Below are 22932 nucleotides of genomic sequence, written 5' to 3'. Positions count from 1 at the left end.
AGAAAAAAAGACCAGGTACTATAGCAAATGTTTTCTCAAAAAAAAAAGAGCATTTTTTGTAAACACGAACATCAATTCTTTTTGTATCCTAAGACCATAAATGTCTCAAGGGCAGCCAATGGCCTAATCTATACAGGGCGGTTTCACAACAGTTCAACGACTGCGGGTTTCAATTGCAAAGAGGACGAAGGTAATAGCAAGAGTGGTGGGTCATTAAGTCTGTCGCCAGCTCGGCCCTGCTCCGCACCAGCAACCTCTGCGATTCCTAGAGTACTTCCTTTCCTAGTTTCTTGCGTTTGTTCTCTCTTCTTTGTCTGTTCTCTTGATGTTCCTAGCTTGCTTTATTTCAGCCGGCTACTGCGGCTACGGAACCGTTGTCGCAAAACTTCCCTTTGTCATAAATCGTGTTTTCGGCCAGCCAGGACTCTGGATTCCACCCTAGTTGGGGCACGTGCCTCGGAATCAGGTGCAACCCCACTGCGTGCAACAAAGATGATGTGACACCGATGTTCATGGAGGCCCGTCCGATCAAAACCACAACATCCTCCTGCTGAGTGGCACACATTCTCATTCATGGCGAGCTGGGGCAGGGAGTTTGTGCTGAGGGCAGCTTGCACGGTCGAAATCACACATGAGTAAGTCCATTGGGCACTCCCTTTTGAAATTTATGTGTATTTATACACTAACAAGACATGATTCCAGAGTCGACTCATCATACCCCCCCCCCCCCCCCACCCCCCAATCGTGTTGTAATTAAAAGAAGAAGAAAAAACAGTCTCAGATTAATGAAAGTTTTGTCATTTGACAACCCCCCCCCCCCAAAAAAAACGTGTGTATCTTCACTTTTCGCCCACCTGATATTCTTCGCTAGCTCTGCCATTGCTCCTCCCCTATGGCATATCTGTTGAACTCGGTCGAGCACGGCAACTAACCACTTCGTTGTAATCATGTTGTACGCTTCAGGGTACGCAAATTCGACATGCTTACCATGCTCTTCAAGGACGAACTTAGCAGCGATCGGGAAGAGTTTGAGGATTGTCAAATAGATGACGCCTATAAAGTGTTGGGAATCGTAGCATAATTTAAAATTTTCCTACGCTCACCAAGATGCATCTATGGAGTCTACTAGCAACGAGGGGAAAGGAGTGGATCTACATACCCTTGTAGATCGCGAGCGGAAGCGTTCCAATGAACGTGGATGACGGAGTCGTACTCGCCGTGATCCAAATCACCGATGACCGAGTGCCGAACGGACGGCACCTCCGCGTTCAACACACGTACGGTGCAGCGACGTCTCCTCCTTCTTGATCCAGCAAGGGGGAGGAGAGGTTGATGGAGATCCAACAGCACGACGGCGTGGTGGTGGATGTAGCGGCTCTCCGGCAGGGCTTTGCAAGCTTCTGAGAGAGAGAGAGGTGTTGCAGGGGAGGAGGGAGGCGCCCAAGGCTTAGATGTTGCTGCCCTCCCTTCCCCCCACTATATATAGGGCCAAGGGAGAGGGGGGGCGCAGCCTTGCCCCTTCCTTCAAGGAAGGGTGCGGCCAGGGGGGAGTCCTTCCCCCCCAAGGCACCTCGGAGGTGCCTTCCCCCTTTAGGACTCTCCCTTTTCTCTTATCTCTTGCGCATGGGCCTCTTGGGGCTGGTGCCCTTGGCCCATATAGGCCAAGGCGCACCCCTTACAGCCCATGTGGCCCCCCGGGGCTGGTGGACCCCCTTGGTGGACCCCCGGACCCCTTTCGGCACTCCCGGTACAATACCGATAAAGCGCGAAACTTTTCCGGCGACCAAAATAAGTCTTCCCATATATAAATCTTTACCTCCGGACCATTCCGGAACCACTCGTGACGTCCGGGATCTCATCCGGGACTCCGAACAACCTTCGGGTTTCCGCATACATATATCTCTACAACCCTAGCGTCACCGGACCTTAAGTGTGTAGACCCTACGGGTTCGGGAGACATGCAGACATGACCGAGACGCCTCTCCGGTCAATAACCAACAGCGGGATCTGGATACCCATGTTGGCTCCCACATGTTCCACGATGATATCATCGGATGAACCACGGTGTCGAGGATTCAATCAATCCGTATGCAATTCCCTTTGTCAATCGGTATGTTACTTGCCCGAGATTCGATCGTCGGTATCCCAATACCTTGTTCAATCTCGTTACCGGCAAGTCTCTTTACTCGTACCGCAATGCATGATCCCGTGACTAACGCTTTAGTCACATTGAGCTCATTATGATGATGCATTACCGAGTGGGCCCAGAGATACCTCTCCGTCACACGGAGTGACAAATCCCAGTCTCGATCCGTGCCAACCCAACAGACACTTTCGGAGATACCCGTAATGCACCTTTATAGTCACCCAGTTACGTTGTGACGTTTGGCACACCCAAAGCACTCCTACGGTATCCGGGAGTTGCACGATCTCATGGTCTAAGGAAAAGATACTTGACATTGGAAAAGCTCTAGCAAACGAAACTACACGATCTTTTATGCTATGCTTAGGATTGGGTCTTGTCCATCACATCATTCTCCTAATGATGTGATCCCGTTATCAATGACATCCAATGTCCATGGTCAGGAAACCGTAACCATCTATTGATCAACGAGCTAGTCAACTAGAGGCTTACTAGGGACATGGTGTTGTCTATGTATCCACACATGTATCTGAGTTTCCTATCAATACAATTCTAGCATGGATAATAAACGATTATCATGAATAAGGAAATATAATAATAACCAATTTATTATTGCCTCTAGGGCATATTTCCAACAGTCTCCCACTTGCACTAGAGTCAATAATCTAGTTCACATCACCATGTGATTAACACTCACTGTGTTCTGGTTTGATCATGTTATGCTTGTGAGAGAGGTTATTAGTCAACGGGTCTGAACCTTTCAGAACCGTGTGCTTTACGAATATCTATGTCATCTTGTGGATGCTACCATGCGCTATTTGGAGCCATTTCAAATAATTGCTCTACTATACGAATCCAGTTTACTACTCAGAGTCATCCGGATTAGTGTCAAAGTTCGCATCGACGTAACCCTTTACGACGAACTCCTTTCCACCTCCATAATCGAGAAAATTCCTTAATCCACTAGGTGCTAAGGATAAGTTCGACCGCTGTCATGAGATCCTTTCCCGGATCACCATTGTACCCTCTTGACCAACTCATGGCAAGGCACACTACATGTGCGGTACACAGCATAGCATACTATAAAGCCTATGTCTAAAGCATAGGGGACGACCTTCGTCCTTTCTCTATCTTCCGCTGTGGTCAGGTCTTGAGTCTCACTCAATACTCACACCTTGTAACACAGCCAAGAACTCCTTCTTTGCTGATCTATTTTGAACTCTTTCAAAATCATGTCAAGGTGTGCTGTCTTTTGAAAGTATCATCAGGCGTCTTGATCTATCTCTATGGATCTTGATGCCCAATATGTAAGCAGCTTTATCCAGGTCTTCCTTTGAAAAACTCCTTTCAAACAACCCTTTATGCTTTCCAGAAATTTTACATCATTTTGGATCAACAGTATGTCATTCACATATACTTATCAGAAATGTTGTAGCGCTCCCACTCACTTTATTGTAAATACAAGTTTCCAACAAACTTTTGTATAAACCCAAAAACTTTGATCACTCCATCAAAGCGTATATTCTGACTCCGAGATGCTTGCTCTAATCCATGGAAGGATCGCTGGAGCTAGCATACCTTTTAGCATCCTTAGGATCGACAAAACCTTTCTGATTGTATCACATACAACCTTTCCTTACGAAAACTGGTAAGGAAACTTGTTTTGACATCCATCTGCCAGATTTCATAAATGCAGCTAATGCTAACATGATTCCGACGGACCTAAGCATCGCTACGGATGAGAAAAACTCATCGTAGTCAACTCCTTGAACTTGTGAAAATACTCTTTGCCACAAGTCGAGCTTCATAGACGGTAACATTACCGTCCATGTCCGTCTTCTTCTTAAAGATCCATTTATCTCAATGGCTTGCCGATCATCGGGCAAGTTCACCAAAGTCCATGCTTTGTTCTGATACATGGATTCTATCTCGGATTGGCCTCGAGCCATTCGTCGGAATATGGGCCCACCATCGCTTCTCCATAGCTCGTAGGTTCATTGTTGCCTAGCAACATGACTTCCAAGACAGGATCACGCATTACTCTGAAGTAGTGCGCATCCTCGTCGTCCTACGAGGTTTGGTAGTGACTTGATCCGAAGTTTCATGATCACTATCATAAGCTTCCACTTCAATTGGTGTAGGTGCCACAGGAACAACTTCCTGTGCCCTGCTACACACTAGTTGAAGCGACGGTTCAATAACCTTATCAAGTCTCCACCATCCTCCCACTCAATTCTTTCGAGAGAAACTTTTCCTCGAGAAAGGACTCGTTTCTAGAAGCAATTACTTTTGCTCCCAGATAGGAGGTATACCCAACTGTTTTTGGGTATTCTATGAAGATGCATTTATCCGCTTTGGGTTCGAGCTTATCAGCCTGAAACTTTTTCACATAAGCATCGCAGCCCCAAACTTTTAAGAAACGACAACTTAGGTTTCTATAAACGGTGTCGTCTCAACGGAATTGCGTGGTGCCCCTTTTAAAGTGAATGCGGTTGTCTCTAATGCCTAACCAATAAATGATAGTGGTAATTTGATAAGAAACATCATGGTATGCACCATATCCAATAGGGTGCAGTTATTATGTTCGGACACACCATCACACTATGGTGTTCCAGGCGGTATTAATTGTGAAACACTTTCCACAATGTCTCAATTGTGTGCCAAACTCGTATCTCAGATACTCATCTCTATGATCATATCACAGACATTTTATCCTCTTGTTACGACGATCTTCAACTTCACTCTGAAATTACTTGAACCTTTCAATAATTCAGACTAGTGTTTCATCAAGTAAATACACTCAGCATCTACTCAAATCATCTGTGAAGTAAGAACATAACGATGTCCACTGCATGCCTCAGCACTCATTGGACTGCATACATCAAAATGTATTACTTCCAATAAGTTGCTCTCTTGTTCCATCTTACTGAAAACGAGGCCTTTCAGTCATCTTGCCCATGTGATATGATTTGCATGTCTCAAGTGATTCAAAATCAAGTGAGTCCAAACGATCCATCTGCATGGAGTTTCTTCATGCATATATACCAATAGACATGGTTCGCATGTCTCATTCATTTCAAAAACGAGTGAGTCCAAAGATCCATCTACATGGAGCTTCTTCATGCGTTCTATACCAATATGACTCAAGTGGCAGTGCCACAAGTATGTGGTACTATCATTACTATCTTATATCTTTTTGGCATGAACATGTGTATCACTACGATCGAGATTCATTTTAGGTGCAAGACCATTGAAGGTATTATTCAAATAAACAGAGTAACCATTATTCTTCTTAAATGAATAACCGTTTTGCGGTAAACATAATCCAATCATGTTCAACGCAAACACCAAATCTCGATAGTAGAGGGAGCATGCGATGCTTGATCACATCAACCTTGGAAACACTTCCAATACATATCGTCATCTCACCTTTAGCTAGTCTCCATTTATTCCGCAGCTTTTATTTCGAGTTACTAACACTTAGCAACCGAACCAGTATCTAATACCCTGGTGCTGCTAGGAGTACTAGTAAAGTACACATTCATATAACGTATATCCAATATACTTCTGTCGACCTTGCCTGCCTTCTCATCTACCAAATATCTAGGGTATTACTGCTTCAGTGACCGTTCCTCTCATAGAAGCACTTAGTCTCGGGTTTGGGTTCAACCTTGGGATTCTACACTAGAGCAGCAAACGACTTGCTGTTTCATGAAGTATCCCTTTTGCCCTTGCCCTTCTTAAACTAGTGGTTTTACTAACCATCAACAATTGATGCTCCTTCTTGATTTCTACTCTCGCGGTGTCAAACATCGCGAATAGCTCAAGGATCATCATAACTATCCTTGATATGTTATAGTTCATCACGAAGCTCTACTAGCTTGGTGGCAATGACTATGGGGAACTATCACTATCTCATCTGGGAGATTAACTCCCACTCGATTCAAGCGATTGTGGCACTCAGACAATCTGAGCACATGCTCAACGATTGAGCTTTTCTCCCTTAGTTTGCAGGCTTAAGAACTTGTCAGAGGTCTCATACCTCTTGACGTGGGCACTAGTCTGAAATCCCAATTTCAGTCTTCGGAACATCTCACATGTTCTGCGACGTTTCAAGAACGTCTTTGGTGCCACAATTCTAAACCGCACTGAACTATCACGTAGTCATCAAAACGTGTATGTCAGATGTTTCGTAACATCTACAGACGACGCTGAGGTTCAGCACACCGAGCGGTGCATTAAGGACATAAGCCTTCTGTGCAGCAATGAGGACAATCCTCAGTTTACGGACCCAGTCCGCATAATTGCTACTACCAACTTTCAACTAAATTTTCTCTAGGAACATATCTTAATCAGTAGAACTAAAGCGCAAGCTATGACATAATTTGCAAATACCTATTTGACTATGTTCATGATAATGAAGTTCATCTGATTATGAACTCCCACTCAGATAGACATCCCTCTGGTCATCTAAGTGAAACATGATCCGAGTTTAACTAGGCCGTGTCCGATCATCACGTGAGACGGACTAGTCAAGATCGGTGAACATCTCCATGTTGATCGTATCTTCTATACGACTCATGCTCGACCTTTCGGTCCTCCGTGTTCCGAGGCCATGTCTGTACATGCTAGGCTCGTCAAGTCAACCTAAGTGTATTGCGTGTGTTCCGAGGCCATGTCTGTACATGCTAGGCTCGTCAACACCCGTTGTATTCGAACGTTAGAATCTATCACACCCGATCATCACGTGGTGCTTCGAAACAACGAACCTTCGCAACGGTGCACAGTTAGGGTGAACACTTTCTTGAAATTATTATAAGGGATCATCTTACTTACTACCGTCGTTCTAAGCAAATAAGATGCAAAAACATGATAAACATCACATGCAATCAAATAGTGACATGATATGGCCAATATCATCATGCTCCTTTGATCTCCATCTTCGGGGCACCATGATCATCTTCGTCACCGGCATGACACCATGATCTCCATCATCATGATCTCCATCATTGTGTCTTCATGAAGTCGTCACGCCAACGATTACTTCTACTTCTATGGCTAACTCGTTTAGCAACAAAGTAAAGTAATTTACATGGCGTTATTCAATGACACGCAGGTCATACAAAATAATAAAGACAACTCCTATGGCTCCTGCCGGTTGTCATACTCATCGACATGCAAGTCGTGATTCCTATTACAAGAATATGATCAATCTCATACATCACATATATCATTCATCACATCTTCTGGCCATATCACATCACATAGCACTTGCTGCAAAAACAAGTTAGACGTCCTCTAATTGTTGTTGCAAGTTTTTTACGTGGTTTGTAGGTTTCTAGCAAGAACGTTTCTTACCTACGTATGACCACAACGTGATTTGCCAATTTCTGTTTACCCTTCATAAGGACCCTTTTCATCGAATCTGTTCCGACTAAAGTAGGAGAGACAGACACCTGCTAGCCACCTTATGCATCTAGTGCATGTCAGTCGGTGGAACCTGTCTCACGTAAGCGTACGTGTAAGGTCGGTCCGGGCCGCTTCATCCTACAATGCCGCCGAAACAAGAAACGACTAGTAGCGGCAAGAAGAATTGGCAAACTCAACGCCCACAACTGCTTTGTGTTCTACTCGTGCATAGTAACTACGCATAGACCTGGCTCATGATGCCACTGTTGGGAATCGTAGCATAATTTAAAATTTTCCTACGCTCACCAAGATGCATCTATGGAGTCTACTAGCAACGAGGGGAAAGGAGTGGATCTACATACCCTTGTAGATCGCGAGCGGAAGCGTTCCAATGAACGTGGATGACGGAGTCGTACTCGCCGTGATCCAAATCACCGATGACCGAGTGCCGAACGGACGGCACCTCCGCGTTCAACACACGTACGGTGCAGCGACGTCTCCTCCTTCTTGATCCAGCAAGGGGGGAGGAGAGGTTGATGGAGATCCAACAGCACGACGGCGTGGTGGTGGATGTAGCGGCTCTCCGGCAGGGCTTTGCAAGCTTCTGAGAGAGAGAGAGGTGTTGCAGGGGAGGAGGGAGGCGCCCAAGGCTTAGATGTTGCTGCCCTCCCTTCCCCCCACTATATATAGGGCCAAGGGGGGGGGGGGGCGCAGCCTTGCCCCTTCCTTCAAGGAAGGGTGCGGCCAGGGGGGAGTCCTTCCCCCCCCCCCCCCAAGGCACCTCGGAGGTGCCTTCCCCCTTTAGGACTCTCCCTTTTCTCTTATCTCTTGCGCATGGGCCTCTTGGGGCTGGTGCCCTTGGCCCATATAGGCCAAGGCGCACCCCTTACAGCCCATGTGGCCCCCCGGGGCTGGTGGACCCCCTTGGTGGACCCCCGGACCCCTTTCGGCACTCCCGGTACAATACCGATAAAGCGCGAAACTTTTCCGGCGACCAAAATAAGACTTCCCATATATAAATCTTTACCTCCGGACCATTCCGGAACCTCTCGTGACGTCCGGGATCTCATCCGGGACTCCGAACAACCTTCGGGTTTCCGCATACATATATCTCTACAACCCTAGCGTCACCGGACCTTAAGTGTGTAGACCCTACGGGTTCGGGAGACATGCAGACATGACCGAGACGCCTCTCCGGTCAATAACCAACAGCGGGATCTGGATACCCATGTTGGCTCCCACATGTTCCACGATGATATCATCGGATGAACCACGGTGTCGAGGATTCAATCAATCCGTATGCAATTCCCTTTGTCAATCGGTATGTTACTTGCCCGAGATTCGATCGTCGGTATCCCAATACCTTGTTCAATCTCGTTACCGGCAAGTCTCTTTACTCGTACCGCAATGCATGATCCCGTGACTAACGCTTTAGTCACATTGAGCTCATTATGATGATGCATTACCGAGTGGGCCCAGAGATACCTCTCCGTCACACGGAGTGACAAATCCCAGTCTCGATCCGTGCCAACCCAACAGACACTTTCGGAGATACCCGTAATGCACCTTTATAGTCACCCAGTTACGTTGTGACGTTTCGTACACCCAAAGCACTCCTACGGTATCCGGGAGTTGCACGATCTCATGGTCTAAGGAAAAGATACTTGACATTGGAAAAGCTCTAGCAAACGAAACTACACGATCTTTTATGCTATGCTTAGGATTGGGTCTTGTCCATCACATCATTCTCCTAATGATGTGATCTCGTTATCAATGACATCCAATGTCCATGGTCAGGAAACCGTAACCATCTATTGATCAACGAGCTAGTCAACTAGAGGCTTACTAGGGACATGGTGTTGTCTATGTATCCACACATGTATCTGAGTTTCCTATCAATACAATTCTAGCATGGATAATAAACGATTATCATGAATAAGGAAATATAATAATAACCAATTTATTATTGCCTCTAGGGCATATTTCCAACAGAAAGCCCCTCGGAAGAGGAAGATGCAACAACCAATTTCGATCAGAGTGCTATGTTATTATGTGGCATGGCCGTCATCCTACAACAAAAGATGTCATCCCGGTCGATTGGCAGGCTGGGATGACATACTACCCCCATAAGTCATTCTGATCTTGTTATTAGTGAATACTTCTTGAGGCGGCATGTAATCTACGATGTGTTAGCATGTGTCTGGTTTCGGGCTCCTTTGTTGTAGGCAAAGGAGTGGCCCCTTGCAGCGTTTCTTTCTCATGGCAGTGTTTCACTATGTGGTGTAGCTCAGTTGGCTTTGGCCCGGCTGTGGCGGGAAGCACAGAAGGGACAACGGTGGGAGCTTGGAAGAGGCCAATAGTGGCGACGGGAGGTGGGGGAACGGCGCGGCTCAGGCTGAAATTTTCCGCTTGGTTCGCCGTCAGCAATCCGGATCGAATGGGTATCTCGAGTGGGAAGACCCCCTCTTTCGGTTATTTGCTCGCAAAATATTGGTACCCATGCAAGATGCACTTACAGGTATGCTGCTCGAGGTGTGTTTTGGGTGAAAAGAAAGCTGCATATTCGGTTATTGTGTATTCTATCAAAGTATGTTTACGATGTTGTTGTTTTTTTTAACACGGTTATGATGAATTTTAAAACGAGTTAAAAAATGGTTTTGATGTTTTTTTGTGTGTGTGAGTGGTTCCGATGTTGGAGATGCGTTGCAGAAGTAGTACTCTCTGTGTTCTCTCGTGGCCGTGCGTTCACAACCACAGTGCACAGTCCAGTCTTGGCGATCACACAAATCATGGCTTCGCGTGGCGGTCGGGCCGGGGAGGAGGACCGTCAACCACACGCCCACATTTTCAAGTCTTCACTGCCATCAACCTGACAACATCCCCACGGCTTGGATTTGGCCAGTCCCTTCCCCGGACAGCAACCACTATGAGCAGATCACTGATAGATATTCTATACGTCTGTACTTAAAAGTCGTATATCATCCTGGACTCCTCTTTCTAGCCAGCTTAAAGTATCTGTGACTAAGCGAATCAATCTGGACTGGCCGCCTCTAGTCAATGCTTTGCCAAAAACTATATGAAAAATGAAGCACTACAGTCAAACTGTGCAATTTATGAAACGTCCATTGTGGCCCCAACAACGAAAAAGGAAAAAAGAATTAGGGCCACCACGGTTTTTTTTTTCAACTTTCGGTCACTCTCGTCTGGTCCGTTCGATGGACATCCAACAGTCTTCCTCATCCTTCCGTATTGTTCTTTTTTCCTTCTTGTGCCGACACATTTTTTTCCTTCACATGCCCTCCAGTCCAGGCCGAACCGTCTACTCACACCATTTGTAGCGGTGGCGCTATTGTGCCCTCGTCGTCGCTCCACCCCCCTCAAGCCGCCGCCTTTGCCAACCTATCGCCGCCGTCGACCATCCCTCAAACCCCACCCCAATGTTTTTCTTCTCATGCGTCGGCACCAACCCCGAACCGCCAACCTCTGACTCCACTCCACCAGGAACGCCGTTGTCGCGTCGTCCCCGGCTCTAGGTTGCTCGCGTCCAAGCTCTCTCTGCGGTACCCCTGTATCTGCCCCGGGGTTACGCGCAAATCGACTGACGCATAAAAAAATCTGAGACAGCTTAAAAATGGCAAAATTGAAAAGAATTCGGTGCTGATGTCCATTAGGAAACTGCACCGATGCTGACCTCTTGGCTAGCCAGTTGTCCTTTGCTGGAACAGATGGGCATGCTACAATGGTTCCTAGAGCCAACAACGACTTGACTAATTGACTCGGCAATTCGTGTCATCATCCGAATACTCAGATGTGTACTAACGTTTTTTGGACCGTGTCTCACACGCCCGCCCCGTTGCATATAAACCAGCTCTCAATCCGCTAACCCCTCGCACACATCAGACGGGAGTCGTTCCACTTGCGCGCACCGGCGACCAGAGAGCACGAGAGCGAGCTGCAGGCGCCGATTGGTCTAGCTCCATGGCGGCACGTCACCGGCGCCACCGCGTCGAGGCACCGAAGCCAGCATGGCTCGTCACGATCAAGGCCACGCCGCCGGCGCCGGCGAGGGGCGACGCTGCCAAGAACAAGAAGCTCGCCGCGCCCGCTCGCTCGCCGATTCTGCTGTTGCCGTCGGTGTGGCAGAAGTGCATGGCCGTCGGTGACCGTGGCGACGCGCCGGCGTCGCCGAGGATCGGCTGCATGGGGCAGGTCAAGGGCTCACGGAGATGCCCAAGAGCGCGCTGCCCGGCCTCCTCGAGGGGACCGGCGTCGTCGGGCCTCCCGTGCGGCAGCCTGGTGGGGATACTGATGGGGCTGTTCGGGCGGCGGAAGGCGAGGAAGTCGCGTGCATACTCCAAGGTCAGGGACGTGGCGAGTGACTCGTCGTCGTCAGGGAGCGCACGACCATCGTCGTCGTCGGGGAGCGCTCCTGGTGCCCGTGCGCCGCGCCCGCTTGAGCTCGACCCACCGTTGCCGGTGCCGGCGCCGGTGGTGAGACGGCCCGCCGTGTCAGAGAATGCCCCCAGCCTTTGGGAGCGGCGGCACGGCGGCGCAGATGTCCTGGAGGGTCTCCAGCTAACGTAGGATCCTTCCTGGTAGAGCAGAGGTGAGTTGCCGTCGCGTCGGCTAGCGATGCCACGCAAATTCCTCACACTACGTTAAGTAGTACAAGATCACTACTATCTAAGTATTTGTATGTGTAAGTACATGGAAATGTTCCAGCTTGTAGTAGTTTTTAGCCAACTTGACTCACTTTGACTGCCGAGTAATTCCATTTGTCCTGTGAAGGAGAATTGGAGCAGTTCCATTTGTCTTGTGAAGGAGAATTGAGTAGATCATACTCTACCGATAATTAAGGGGAAAAAAGAGATAAAGTAACGGCGTTTATCATGTATCAAAATTTTCTCCTTGGAAACAACATGAACATGAACTGTTCGATCAAGAAGCTATGCGTGTACCCCTGAAAAAAAACGAGCTACGTGTGTACCCCTGAAAAAAAAGAGCTATGCGTATGAAACTTGTATTGAATTGCTTATTGTGCACTGTATTTATCTATGCAAATTCAGGTAGCGTTTGACATTTGATTATTATTATTAGAAGTACGGAATTGCAAAATCTCCGTAGACGGAGACTTAACGAAGTCTCAGTCAATGCTATATTTATCAGATTTTACATGGAGAACCATGTACTTTATTATTATTATTATTATTATTATTATTATTATTACTATTATTATTATCTTCTTTACATGTTCTGTCACTTGACTGAGACTCGAGTGAGATCTAGTCATATCCATTATGATGACTCTCTCACCGTGCATTTCCACTAGAGGACAGAACTGATGCCATTCTAAATTCTCCTTACTTTAAAATTCAAAATGCTTTATAACCCGGTGCATCTATAGTCGGGCGCCCCATTTCTCCTGTGAAGGAGAATTGGAGTAATTCTATTTGTCTTGCGAAGGAGAATTGAGTAGATCCTACTCTACCGATAATTAAGGGAAATAAGAGATAAAGTAACGGCGTTTATCATGTATCAAAATTCTCTCCATGGAAACAACATGAACATCAACTGTTCAATCAAGAAGCTATGTGTCTACCCCTGAAAAAAACGAGCTATGCGTGTACCCCCGGAAAAAAAGAGCTATGCGTATGAAACTTGTGTTGAATTGCTTATTGTGCACTGTATTTATCTATGCAAATTCAGGTAGTGTTTGACATTTCATTCTTATTAGAAGTACGGGATTTCAAAATCTCCATTGAAGGAGACTTAACAAAGTCTCAGTCGATGTTATATTTATGAGGTTTTACATGGAGAACCATATACTTTATTATTATTATTGTTGTTGTTGTTGTTGTTGTTGTTGTTGTTGTTGTTATATTTTCTTTACATGTTCTGTCACTTGACTGGGACTCGACTGAGATCTCGTCACATCCATTATGAAGACTCTCTCACGGTGCATTTCCACTAGAGGACAAAACTAATGCCATCCAAAATTCTCCGTGCTTTAAAAATTCAAAATGCTTTATAACTCAGACTGTCGGTTCGATGCATCTACACTCGGGTGCCCCAACTCTCCTTTTGCGCCCAGACGGATGACAGGGTCACTCATCAGTAAAAAAAATTGACCAAGATGGACCCCACATAACAGACTCAAATTCTTGGGTTGACCGACACCCCTCATATTCAGCAATCTAGGGCGGATATGTGGTGGCCCCGACGCACCCGGACACATCCGCCACGCCGGTTTGTCCCACACTGGCCCACCCTGATTTCACATATATTCATCCCCATCCGCTTCCCGGACCAAACCCACTCCACTCCACTCCGCTTTGCTTCGACCACAAGCTCCCTTCCGGCGATCTCCGGCATGGCGGGCAGCAGATCTGACTCCGACCACTCATGATCCATTGACTTGGGGCGTCACCCCATGCGGCGCGGTGGAGGCAATGGTCATCCACCTGGCCCTTTGCCGCTCCCGGGAAGAGTTTGCCGATCAACGCTCGAGTATCTTCGGCGTGAATCCAACGTCAGCACAAATGACGCTCGAATTCGCGAGTGTTGGAAGCTGGGCGTTCCTTTGGTGCGCCATCTTCGACCCGCAGGCGTATGAGTGGTACAGGGATCAGTCTGCCCGCCGTAACAAGCTAAGGGCGACGGAGCGCAAGGTCGGTCTCGCAGCCGATGTGGCGAAGGCTGTGGTGGCGGATGCAGTGGTGCACGCTTCCGCGAAAAAGGAAGTCATATGTGCCCGCATCCTCCAGAAGCGGCAGAGGAGGAACACACGCGACCTCGCCCGAGAGCAAGCCCGGGCGATCCATGCCATGGCTGGATTGCCCCCAAAGAGAGGAGAACAATGACGGGGCAGACAACTCCGGCAAGGAGAAGTTCCAGCTTGATCCATTTGCGTATTCGACCACTACTTCCGCGACAAATATGCCAAAGGCACCGACAAGGGCAAGCGTGGAAGATCTTTGTCCATAGCTTAGTATTATGTAGAACTTGCCAAATTTTGCTAGTCCGATAACATTATTGATGCAGTAGCGGAACGTCCAACTGTATTGATAGTTTACGATGCATGTATAGTTTTTATTTGGGATTTGCTAATTGAGATACAAGGATGTGGAAATGAAAATTTAAGATGTGACCGGTCAATGTTCGGGGACGCGGCCGACCGGTTTAGGTGTATGTGACTGTAGATGCTCTAGAGATCCTTGTGTCTTACCTTACCTAAGGGCATGAGCTATGCTGGCATCACCTTGATGCAGCCCCAGCCCATCCATCTAGAAAATCAAAATTGTATTTTTTTTCCACCCATCTAGAAAATACAAAGTGATGCCCCAGGGTTATCATCTTCTTTCCCAGTTTTCTCTCTCTCTCTCTCTTTCCCATTGTGGTCATTTGCCTTCTCCTTTTCCTCTACCTTTTCACTCTCTCCTCTCAATTTCTTCTTTTATTCATGAAGCACCCGGCTCCTATGCAGGCCATTTTGAGGCTTAGACTGACACCCGAGCCTAGTTGTCATGCGGGGCACCCGGTTGAAGCCATCCGTTGGCCATGACCACCCACCTTACTTAGCAGTACAACTGTAGTTAAGACCAACTGAGATAGCTGTTTTGAACTGGTTGCAAAAAAAGCTTGATATGTATCGAGAATGGTGTTTTGGCTCCTGGGAGCGCGCGCTCCCACGTGAATAGAAAACAAAAACAATATAGTAAATGTTTTCAAAAAATCTATTTTTTTTGTAGATGTCCACGTTAGTGTCACAAGCATCCTTGAAAATTTTCATGCTAAACGGAGCAATGGTGTTTTGCGGGTGAAAAGAACAAATTTATGGTGACATTTTAAGGTAACATTTGATATATTTTTTGTTTTTTCGCACAGATAAAAATATTTAATCTTTTTGCCTACAAATGTATATGTAGCATTTAGATGTGACAATAAACACATAAAAATTTTGTTAGAATTTTTTTTGAAATGTTAGAATTTTTTTGACATTGCAAAAATATTTTCGCGCGAGGGAGCGTGCTCTTGAAGCCCCAACGGATTTCCGGATATGTAGTAGCACGCCCCAATTAACAGGTTTGCTTTTTCACATTTAGATGTGAAATACTTATCTCACATCTAAGTCCAGAACCGTTGATATTGTTTGTCTTTAATTTTCACGCAAACATGATCATCTCGCCTGGCGCACCCGTTCCCTTCGCGTTGTCCCGCAGCGGCCTGTGTCCCGGCCATGCAAGTGAAGGTGGGCCGTTGTTGTTCCTTTTTAATTCGCGGGCTCAGGCTGGCAGCCGTTGTTTGTCTCGATTGTGGACTCCTTTTTACGCATTGTTTGGACTGGATTGTCCGCGTATTCGTTGTCTGTATAATTTTTTGAAGCAATGTGATTTAGAGTGGAGAAAGGCAAGACAAGGTACTGGTAGGTCCGTGTTTTTTTAATGTAGTTCTGTGAGTTATAGAACGCTAGGGGGCCAACTCGTATTTTTTGTTCGGTCTTTTGGAACACGACTCTTTTATTTTGTTCTTTTGTTTTTTCCCAATTTTTCTTTTGGTTTTTAAATTTCTTTTTATTTTTTATCATTTAAAATCCATGATTTTTAAAATTTTATAAGCATATTTTAAATTTCCAACTATTTCTTAAACGATGTCTCATCTAAATTTTCATCGCTTGATTTAGTTTTCATAATTTTTATGCAAGCCCTCTTTTTCGTCTTGCTTGTTGTTGTTCGTTTTTTGCGTATCCTGTTTGTTGGTTTAGGCTTGTTTAGCCTCGCTTTTGTCGGCCCATTATCACAGCCCACTAGCAATCCGTTTCTTGTGTTGTTTTTAGTCGGTGACATAGAATTTGAAGAGACAAGAAAATTAAAATATGCTCTATCGTCGTCGTCGTCTTTTCGGATCATTTTGACACTACCCCATTCCTTCTAAACTTCATAAAGATGAGATTTAGCAATGTCTCATCTAAGTTGTCGTCTGTTGGATAATTTTAACGCAAATTCTCGATCTCGCATCGTTGGCTAATGTATTAATGCGTCGCATGTTCTATTTTCTCAACCTGTTGACCTGTTCGTGGTGCATGTTTGTTTGTTTTTTGTTGGACTTCTTTTTCTAGCAATCTTGTGGCCTTATTTTATCTGTTCTGTGTTGTAGAAATGTAAGAAACATGTTATGTCAGTTGTCATTGCCTATTTCTATTTTCTTTTAAGTTCGATGCTGATGATGCATGCTTTGTAAAAAAGATAGGCTTTACCATGCGGTCAATATGCAATTAGGTCCGATCAATTTTTTTGTCCTAGTTTTAAGTCCATCTTGAACACAAAATGGGCGCCACCAATTTGTTCTTCTACTTGGAACTCCAACACTAAAATGCATTTTTTTACCAATTGTAAATCTACCTTCGATAGACCCGACCAATTTGTCCATCATTTGCCAGTCCACCTTCGTTACGCAACTGGACCGATCCATTTTTGTCACATTGGGGGCCTTTTTTCTTGTAAAAATTTGCAAGTCCACCCATGGGACGAAATAGGCCCCGACCTCATTCCCCCCCCCCCCATTTTGCATGTCCACTATCGGCACGCAACAGGGAGGCCAACCATTTAATTTTTCGACTTCTAACTCCACGCCGACATACAATTGAAGGGCCACTTCTTTTTGTCCTAGTTGCAAGTCCATTCTTGACTTGCAACCAGGGCCAATCTATTTTTGTACCATTTTGCAAGTCGACCCTCGACGCGCAACTGGGCCACACCTTTTTGTCCCAGTTGCAAGTCCAGCATCGACTCGCAATTGAGACCCGACCTTTTTTGGTCCCAATTGTGATCTCACCCTTGACTTGTAACTAGGCCTAGACATCTTTTTGCCTCAGCTGCAAGTCCAGCCTCGACTCGCAACTGGGCCCCGACCTCTTTCCTCCCAGTTGCAAGTCCACTCTCGACTCGAAACTCGGGTGTGTTGTTTTGTTTTGACCCCAGTTGTAAGTCCACCCCAACTTGCAGCTCGAGGCATGTAATTTTTGTGATCGCCCCAGTTGCAAGCCAACCATATACTCGCAACTCAGGGATGTAGTTTTGTAGTTTCCCTAGTTGCAAGTCCACCCTCGACTCGCAACTCGGGGGGGGGGTGTTTTTGTTATTGTTTCATGGTAGTTGCAATTAGACCCTCGACCTCCAACTAGAATTTTCTATCGGCCCAGTAGCAAGTCCACAATCGATTCGCAACTCGAGGGAATGTAGTTTGTAATCGCCCCAGTCGCAAGTCCGCCCCCAACTTGCAACTCGAGGCATGCAGTTTTTGTAATCGCCCCAGTTGCAAGTCCACCCTCGACTCGCAACTCGAGGATGTAGTTTTGTAGTTGTCCTAGTTGCAAGTCCACCCCGACTTGCAACTTGGGGGGGTAGTTTTTTGGTTCTTGTTTCATCATAGTTGCAATTAAGACCCTCGACCTGCAACTAGGGGTTTCTGTCGGCCCAGTTGCAAGTCCACAATCGACTCGCAACTCGAGAGAATGTAGTCTGTAATCGCCCCAGTTGCAAGTCAACCATGTGCTCACAGCTCCGGGGTGTAGTTTTTGTACTTGCCCTAGTTGCAAGTCCACCCTCGACTCGCAACTCAGGGGGTGTTTTTTTTCTTGTTTCATGGTAGTTGCAATTTTGACCCTCGACCCACAACTAGGGTTTTTCTGTCGGCCTAGTTGGAAGTCCACTCTTGACTCGCAACTCGGGGTGTGTTATTTTTTTTCACCCTAGTTGGAGGTCCACCCCGACTTGCAACTCAAGACATGTAGTTTTTGTAGTCGCCCCAGTTGCCAGTCAACCATGTACTCGTAACTCAGGGATGTAGTTTCGTAGTTGCGCTAGTTGCAAGTCCGCCCTTGACTCGCAACTCGGGGGGGGGTCTCTTTCTCATGCTAATTTCAATTAGACCCTCGGCCTGCAACTACGGATTTCTGTCTGCCCAGTTGCAAGTCCACAATCGACTCAGGGAATGTAGTTTGTAATCGCCCCAGTTGCAAGTCAACCATGTGCTCGCAACTCCGGGATCTACTTTTGTAGTTTCCCTAGTTGCAAGTGCACCCTCAACTCGCAACTTGTTTTTTTTCTTGTTTTATGGTAGTTGAAATTTGACCCTCGACCTGCAACTAGAGTTTTCTGTCGGCCCAGTTGCATGTCCACCCTGACTTGAAACTCGAGGGATGTAGTTTTTGCAATAGCCTCAGTTGCAAGTTAACTATGTACTCGCAACTTGGGGATGCATTTTTGTAGTTGCCCTAGTTGCAAGTCCATCCTCGACTCGCAACTCGGGGGGTGTTGTTTTGTTTTCACCCCCAATTGCAAGTCCTCCCCCGACTTGCAACTCGAGGCATGTAGTTTTTGTAATCGCCCAAGTTGCAAGTCAACCATGTACTCGCAATTCGGGATGTCGTTCTGTAGTTGACCTAGTTGCAAGTCCACCCTCGACTCAGAACTCGGGGGGGGGGGGGAGGGGGTTCATTTGTTCTTGTTTCATGGTAGTTGCAATTAGACCCTCGACATGCAATTAGGGGTTTTTGTCGGCCCAGTTGAAAGTCCACAATCGACTCGCAACTCGAGGGAATGTAGTTTGTAATCGCCCCAGTTGCAAGTCACCCATGTGCTCGCAACTCGGGAATGTAGTTTTTGTAGTTGCCCTAGTTGCAAGTCCACCCTCGACTCACAACTCGGGGGGTGTTTTTTTTCTTGTTTCATGGTAGTTGCAATTTTACCCTCGACCTGTAACTAGGGTTTTCTGTCGACCCAAGTGCAAGTCCACCCCCGACTTGCAACTCGGGGATGTAGTTTTGTAGTTGCCCTAGTTGCAAGTCCACGCTCAACTCACAACTCGGGGGGAGGGGGGATGTAGTTTCTATTCACTCCAGTTGCAAGTCCACAATCGACTCGCAAGTCGAGAGGATGTAGTTTGTAATCGCCCCTGTTGCAAGTCAACCATGTGCTCGCAACTCGAGATATAGTTTTTGTAGTTGCCCTAGTTGCAAGTCCACCCTCGACTCGCAACTCAGGTGGTGTTTTTTTTCTTGTTTCATGGTAGTTGCAATTTGACCCTCGACCTGCGACAAGGGTTTTTTGTCGGCCCAGTTGCAAGTCCACCCCCGACTTGCAACTCGAGGGATATAGTTTAAGTATTCTGCCCAGTTGCAAGTTAACCATGTGCTCGCAACTCGGGGATGTAGTTTTGTAGTTGCCCTAGTTGCAAGTCCACCCTCAACTCGCAACTTTGGGGGATGTAGTTTGTATTCACTCAAGTTAAAAGTCCACCCTCGACTCGCAACTCGGGGGTGTTGTTTTGTTTTCACCCTAGTTGCAAGTCCACCCCCGACTTGCAACTCGAGGCTTGTAGTTTTTTTAGGGGCCCAATTGCAAGTCAACCTTCGACTCGCAACTAGGGGGCGTATATTTTGTAGGGGCCCCAGTTATAAGTCAACCATCGACTCACAATTGTCCGTGTGCGGAGGGACTGGCCCACGCACACTCGTACGCTATTGTGATTTATTTGGACAAACAAACAAGAGACAAGTACGACCTCCTCCAGAAGGCCTCCGACGGCCTAGCCGCTCCCTTCTCCGCCTTCCTCGAGGCAGGCAGCGGCAAGAAGCCGGACTGGGTCGTCATCGACACCTTCCACCACCTGGTCGCCGCGGCGGCGCTCGACCGGAAGGTGCCGTCTGTGGTGTTCTTGATTTACTCTGCCGGTACGTCCGTCCTCTATGGTGTGCCGCGTGTGTCCACGGTCGCGCACGAGGAGCTCGGGGCATCACTAGCCCAGCGGTGCATGTTCACCTACGAGACCTGCAAGATCATCGCCCATCGGTGCTGCGCTGAGTTGGAGCCGGAATCCGTGCCACTCCTGTCCAAGATCTTCGGGAAGCCGGTCTCCCCAGTCGGTCTGCTGCCGCCCCCTTTTGCAGGAAGTCGAGGCTTGAGGATAATAAACGGAGCGGCGACCGAGAAGGGCGACGCACTCGTCTCATGGCTCGACCGGCAGCCGGACAAGTCCGTCGTCTACGTCGCGCTGGGAAGCGAGGCACCGCTGAGCACGGAGCTGGTGCACGAGATGGCACTAGGCCTGGAGCTCACCGGGACGCGCTTCCTCTGGGCTCTCAGGAAGCCCAGCGGCGTCCCTGACGGCGACGTAGATATCCTTCCTGTCAGGAAGCGTTTCTACTCCCTCGTAAGGAAGCCGCGTTGGACTTATATTGATTGGGGCGCAAGGCCAAGCTTGGAGTACAAGTTGAGGACTTACCGATCTCTAGGATTCGGTGGTTTAGATATACTACGGGATAAGAGAGAGAGAGGGGTTTAGTTGAGATTACAAACGTATTACACATAAACTCTAACACCCTCCCTTAATCTTAACTATCCTAGGTTGATATTCCTCTTGAACTCTTCAAATGGCCGAGCAGGCAATGCCTTGATGAACCCGTCTGCCACTTGATCTTTTGATGGAATGAATCTGATATCCAGCTTCTTCTCTGCAACTCTTTTTTTTACAAAGTGAAAGTTAATTTCAATGTGCTTAGTTCGACCATGAAAGACTGGGTTAGCAGAGAGATAGGTGGCTCCCAAGTTATCACACCAAAGACATGAGACACGGTGTTGTTTAACACCTAACTCATTAAGCAATGATTCAACCCAGATAATCTCAGCAGTTGCATTTGCTAGTGACTTGTACTCAGCCTCAGTACTTGACCTTGACACTGTAGCTTGTTTTCTAGCACTCCAAGAGATAAGATTAGAACCAAAGAATATAGCAAATCCTTCAGTTGATCTTCTATCATCACTACATCCTGCCCAATCAGCATCAGAGAAAGCACTCACAAGAGTAGAGCTAGAACGTCTGAATTGTAACCCAAGGCTCACAGTATGTTTGATATACCTGACAATCCTTTTTACAGCTGTCCAATGTGCAGAAGTAGGTGCATGCAAATACTGACAAACCTTATTGACTGCAAATGATATGTCTGGTCTTGTAAGTGTCAGGTATTGCAAGGCTCCTACAGCACTCCTGTATCTTGTGCTTTCTTCTTCTTTGAGTGGCTCACCTTCAAAGGCTGAAAGTTTTTCTGAAGAAGACAATGGAGTGGGTGAAGGCTTACAGTCCTTCATTCCCATACGAGCTAGGAGTTCAGTAGCATACTTTTCCTGGTTCAGGACTATACCATCTGGAATCTTCTTAACTTCAATGCCCAAGAAGAAGTGCAAATCACCAAGATCCTTCAAGGCAAACTTTGATCTCAAATCATGCAAAAGAGCATTAGTGGCATCTTGTGAAGAACTTGCAACTATAATATCATCAACATATATCAACACAAATATGACTGTATTTGCCTTGTTATAAATAAAGAGTGATGTGTCAGCTTTGGATGCAACAAAACCAAGACACCTCAGCTGAGAGCTTAACCTTGAGTACCATGCTCTTGGGGCCTGTTTTAGGATGCCTTGTCAAGCTTGCACACATAATGAGGTGTTTTCTTATCTGCGTACCCAGGTGGTTGTTTCATATAAACCTCCTCTTCCAGAACACCATGCAAAAACGCGTTCTGAACGTCTAGCTGCCTCAAGCTCCATCCCCTGAACACAGCAATAGATAGCACAAGCCTAATGGTTGCGGCCTTGACAACAGGACTAAATGTATCCTCATAATCTAATCCATACCGTTGTTTGAAGCCTTTTGCAACTAACCGTGCCTTGTACCTGTCAATTGAGCCATCTGCCTTCTTTTTGATTCTGTACACCCACTTACAATCAATAATATTTTTACCTCTCTGTGCAGGTACAAGATGCCATGTCTTGTTCCTCATAAGTGCTGAGTATTCTTCATCCATTGCCTGCTTCCACCTCACATCTCCAAGCGCATCTTCTACTTTTGTTGGTTCTCCTGCAACACACATCATACCATACCGTATTTTACCATTAGTTCGAACCTTTGGATTTTTTATACCTTTCTGTAGGCGAGTTGTAACACGTGACGTCACCACTCGTTGAGATTGAGCAAGCTGTTGCACAGGAGAGGACATGGGAGTCTCTGTCGCAGAAGATCCTGAGGATGCACCGGATTCGCTGCTTTGCATAGGAGATCTGATCCCAGACTCTGTAACCTGTTGTGTGGCTGCACTTGTACTGCTGGAGCCAGTTGCCGCAGAAGATCCTGCATGCAACTGCATGCGCACGCGCGATCCCGAGCCGACCAACGGCTGCTGCGCGGTCGCTGTCGCCCGCCCGTGCATGGGACGCAGGTCCGACGCGCTGCCTGGCGACGTGGCAGCTCGCTGCTGGCCCGCCGTGCGCGCGATCCTGGGCGGATCCCCGCACCGATCTCGAGGGATCCTTCCGCACTGGCGT

At 47.0% G+C, this 22932-nt stretch overlaps 1 protein-coding gene across 1 annotated transcript; it reads left to right on the top strand.

Annotated features, from left to right (window-relative positions):
- Nucleotides 1–14091: 14091 nt before the first annotated feature.
- On the top strand, nucleotides 14092–20893 carry LOC123096583 (UDP-glycosyltransferase 91B1-like). The gene is made up of 2 exons (XM_044518348.1): nucleotides 14092–14220; nucleotides 20045–20893. Exons 1-2 carry the CDS (start codon nucleotides 14092–14094, stop codon nucleotides 20891–20893), a joined length of 978 nt encoding a protein of 325 aa, XP_044374283.1.
- The last annotated feature ends 2039 nt before the right edge of the window (nucleotides 20894–22932 follow it).

Source organism: Triticum aestivum, chromosome 4D (genome assembly GCF_018294505.1).
Source record: "Triticum aestivum cultivar Chinese Spring chromosome 4D, IWGSC CS RefSeq v2.1, whole genome shotgun sequence".
Taxonomy (NCBI): Eukaryota; Viridiplantae; Streptophyta; class Magnoliopsida; order Poales; family Poaceae; genus Triticum; species Triticum aestivum.
Note: the sequence above shows the minus strand (reverse complement) of the source record. Positions and strands in the feature narration are given on the sequence as shown.

What these genes read in the sequence shown, in the direction of transcription:
- LOC123096583 (XM_044518348.1), top strand. Translation starts at nt 14,092, where the DNA reads ATGACGCTCGAATTCGCGAGTGTTGGAAGCTGGGCGTTCCTTTGGTGC. An exon ending in TAAGGGCGACGGAGCGCAAG is followed by an intron (nt 14,221 to 20,044) that starts GTCGGTCTCGCA and finishes CCGTGTGCGGAG; the next exon opens with GGACTGGCCCACGCACACTC.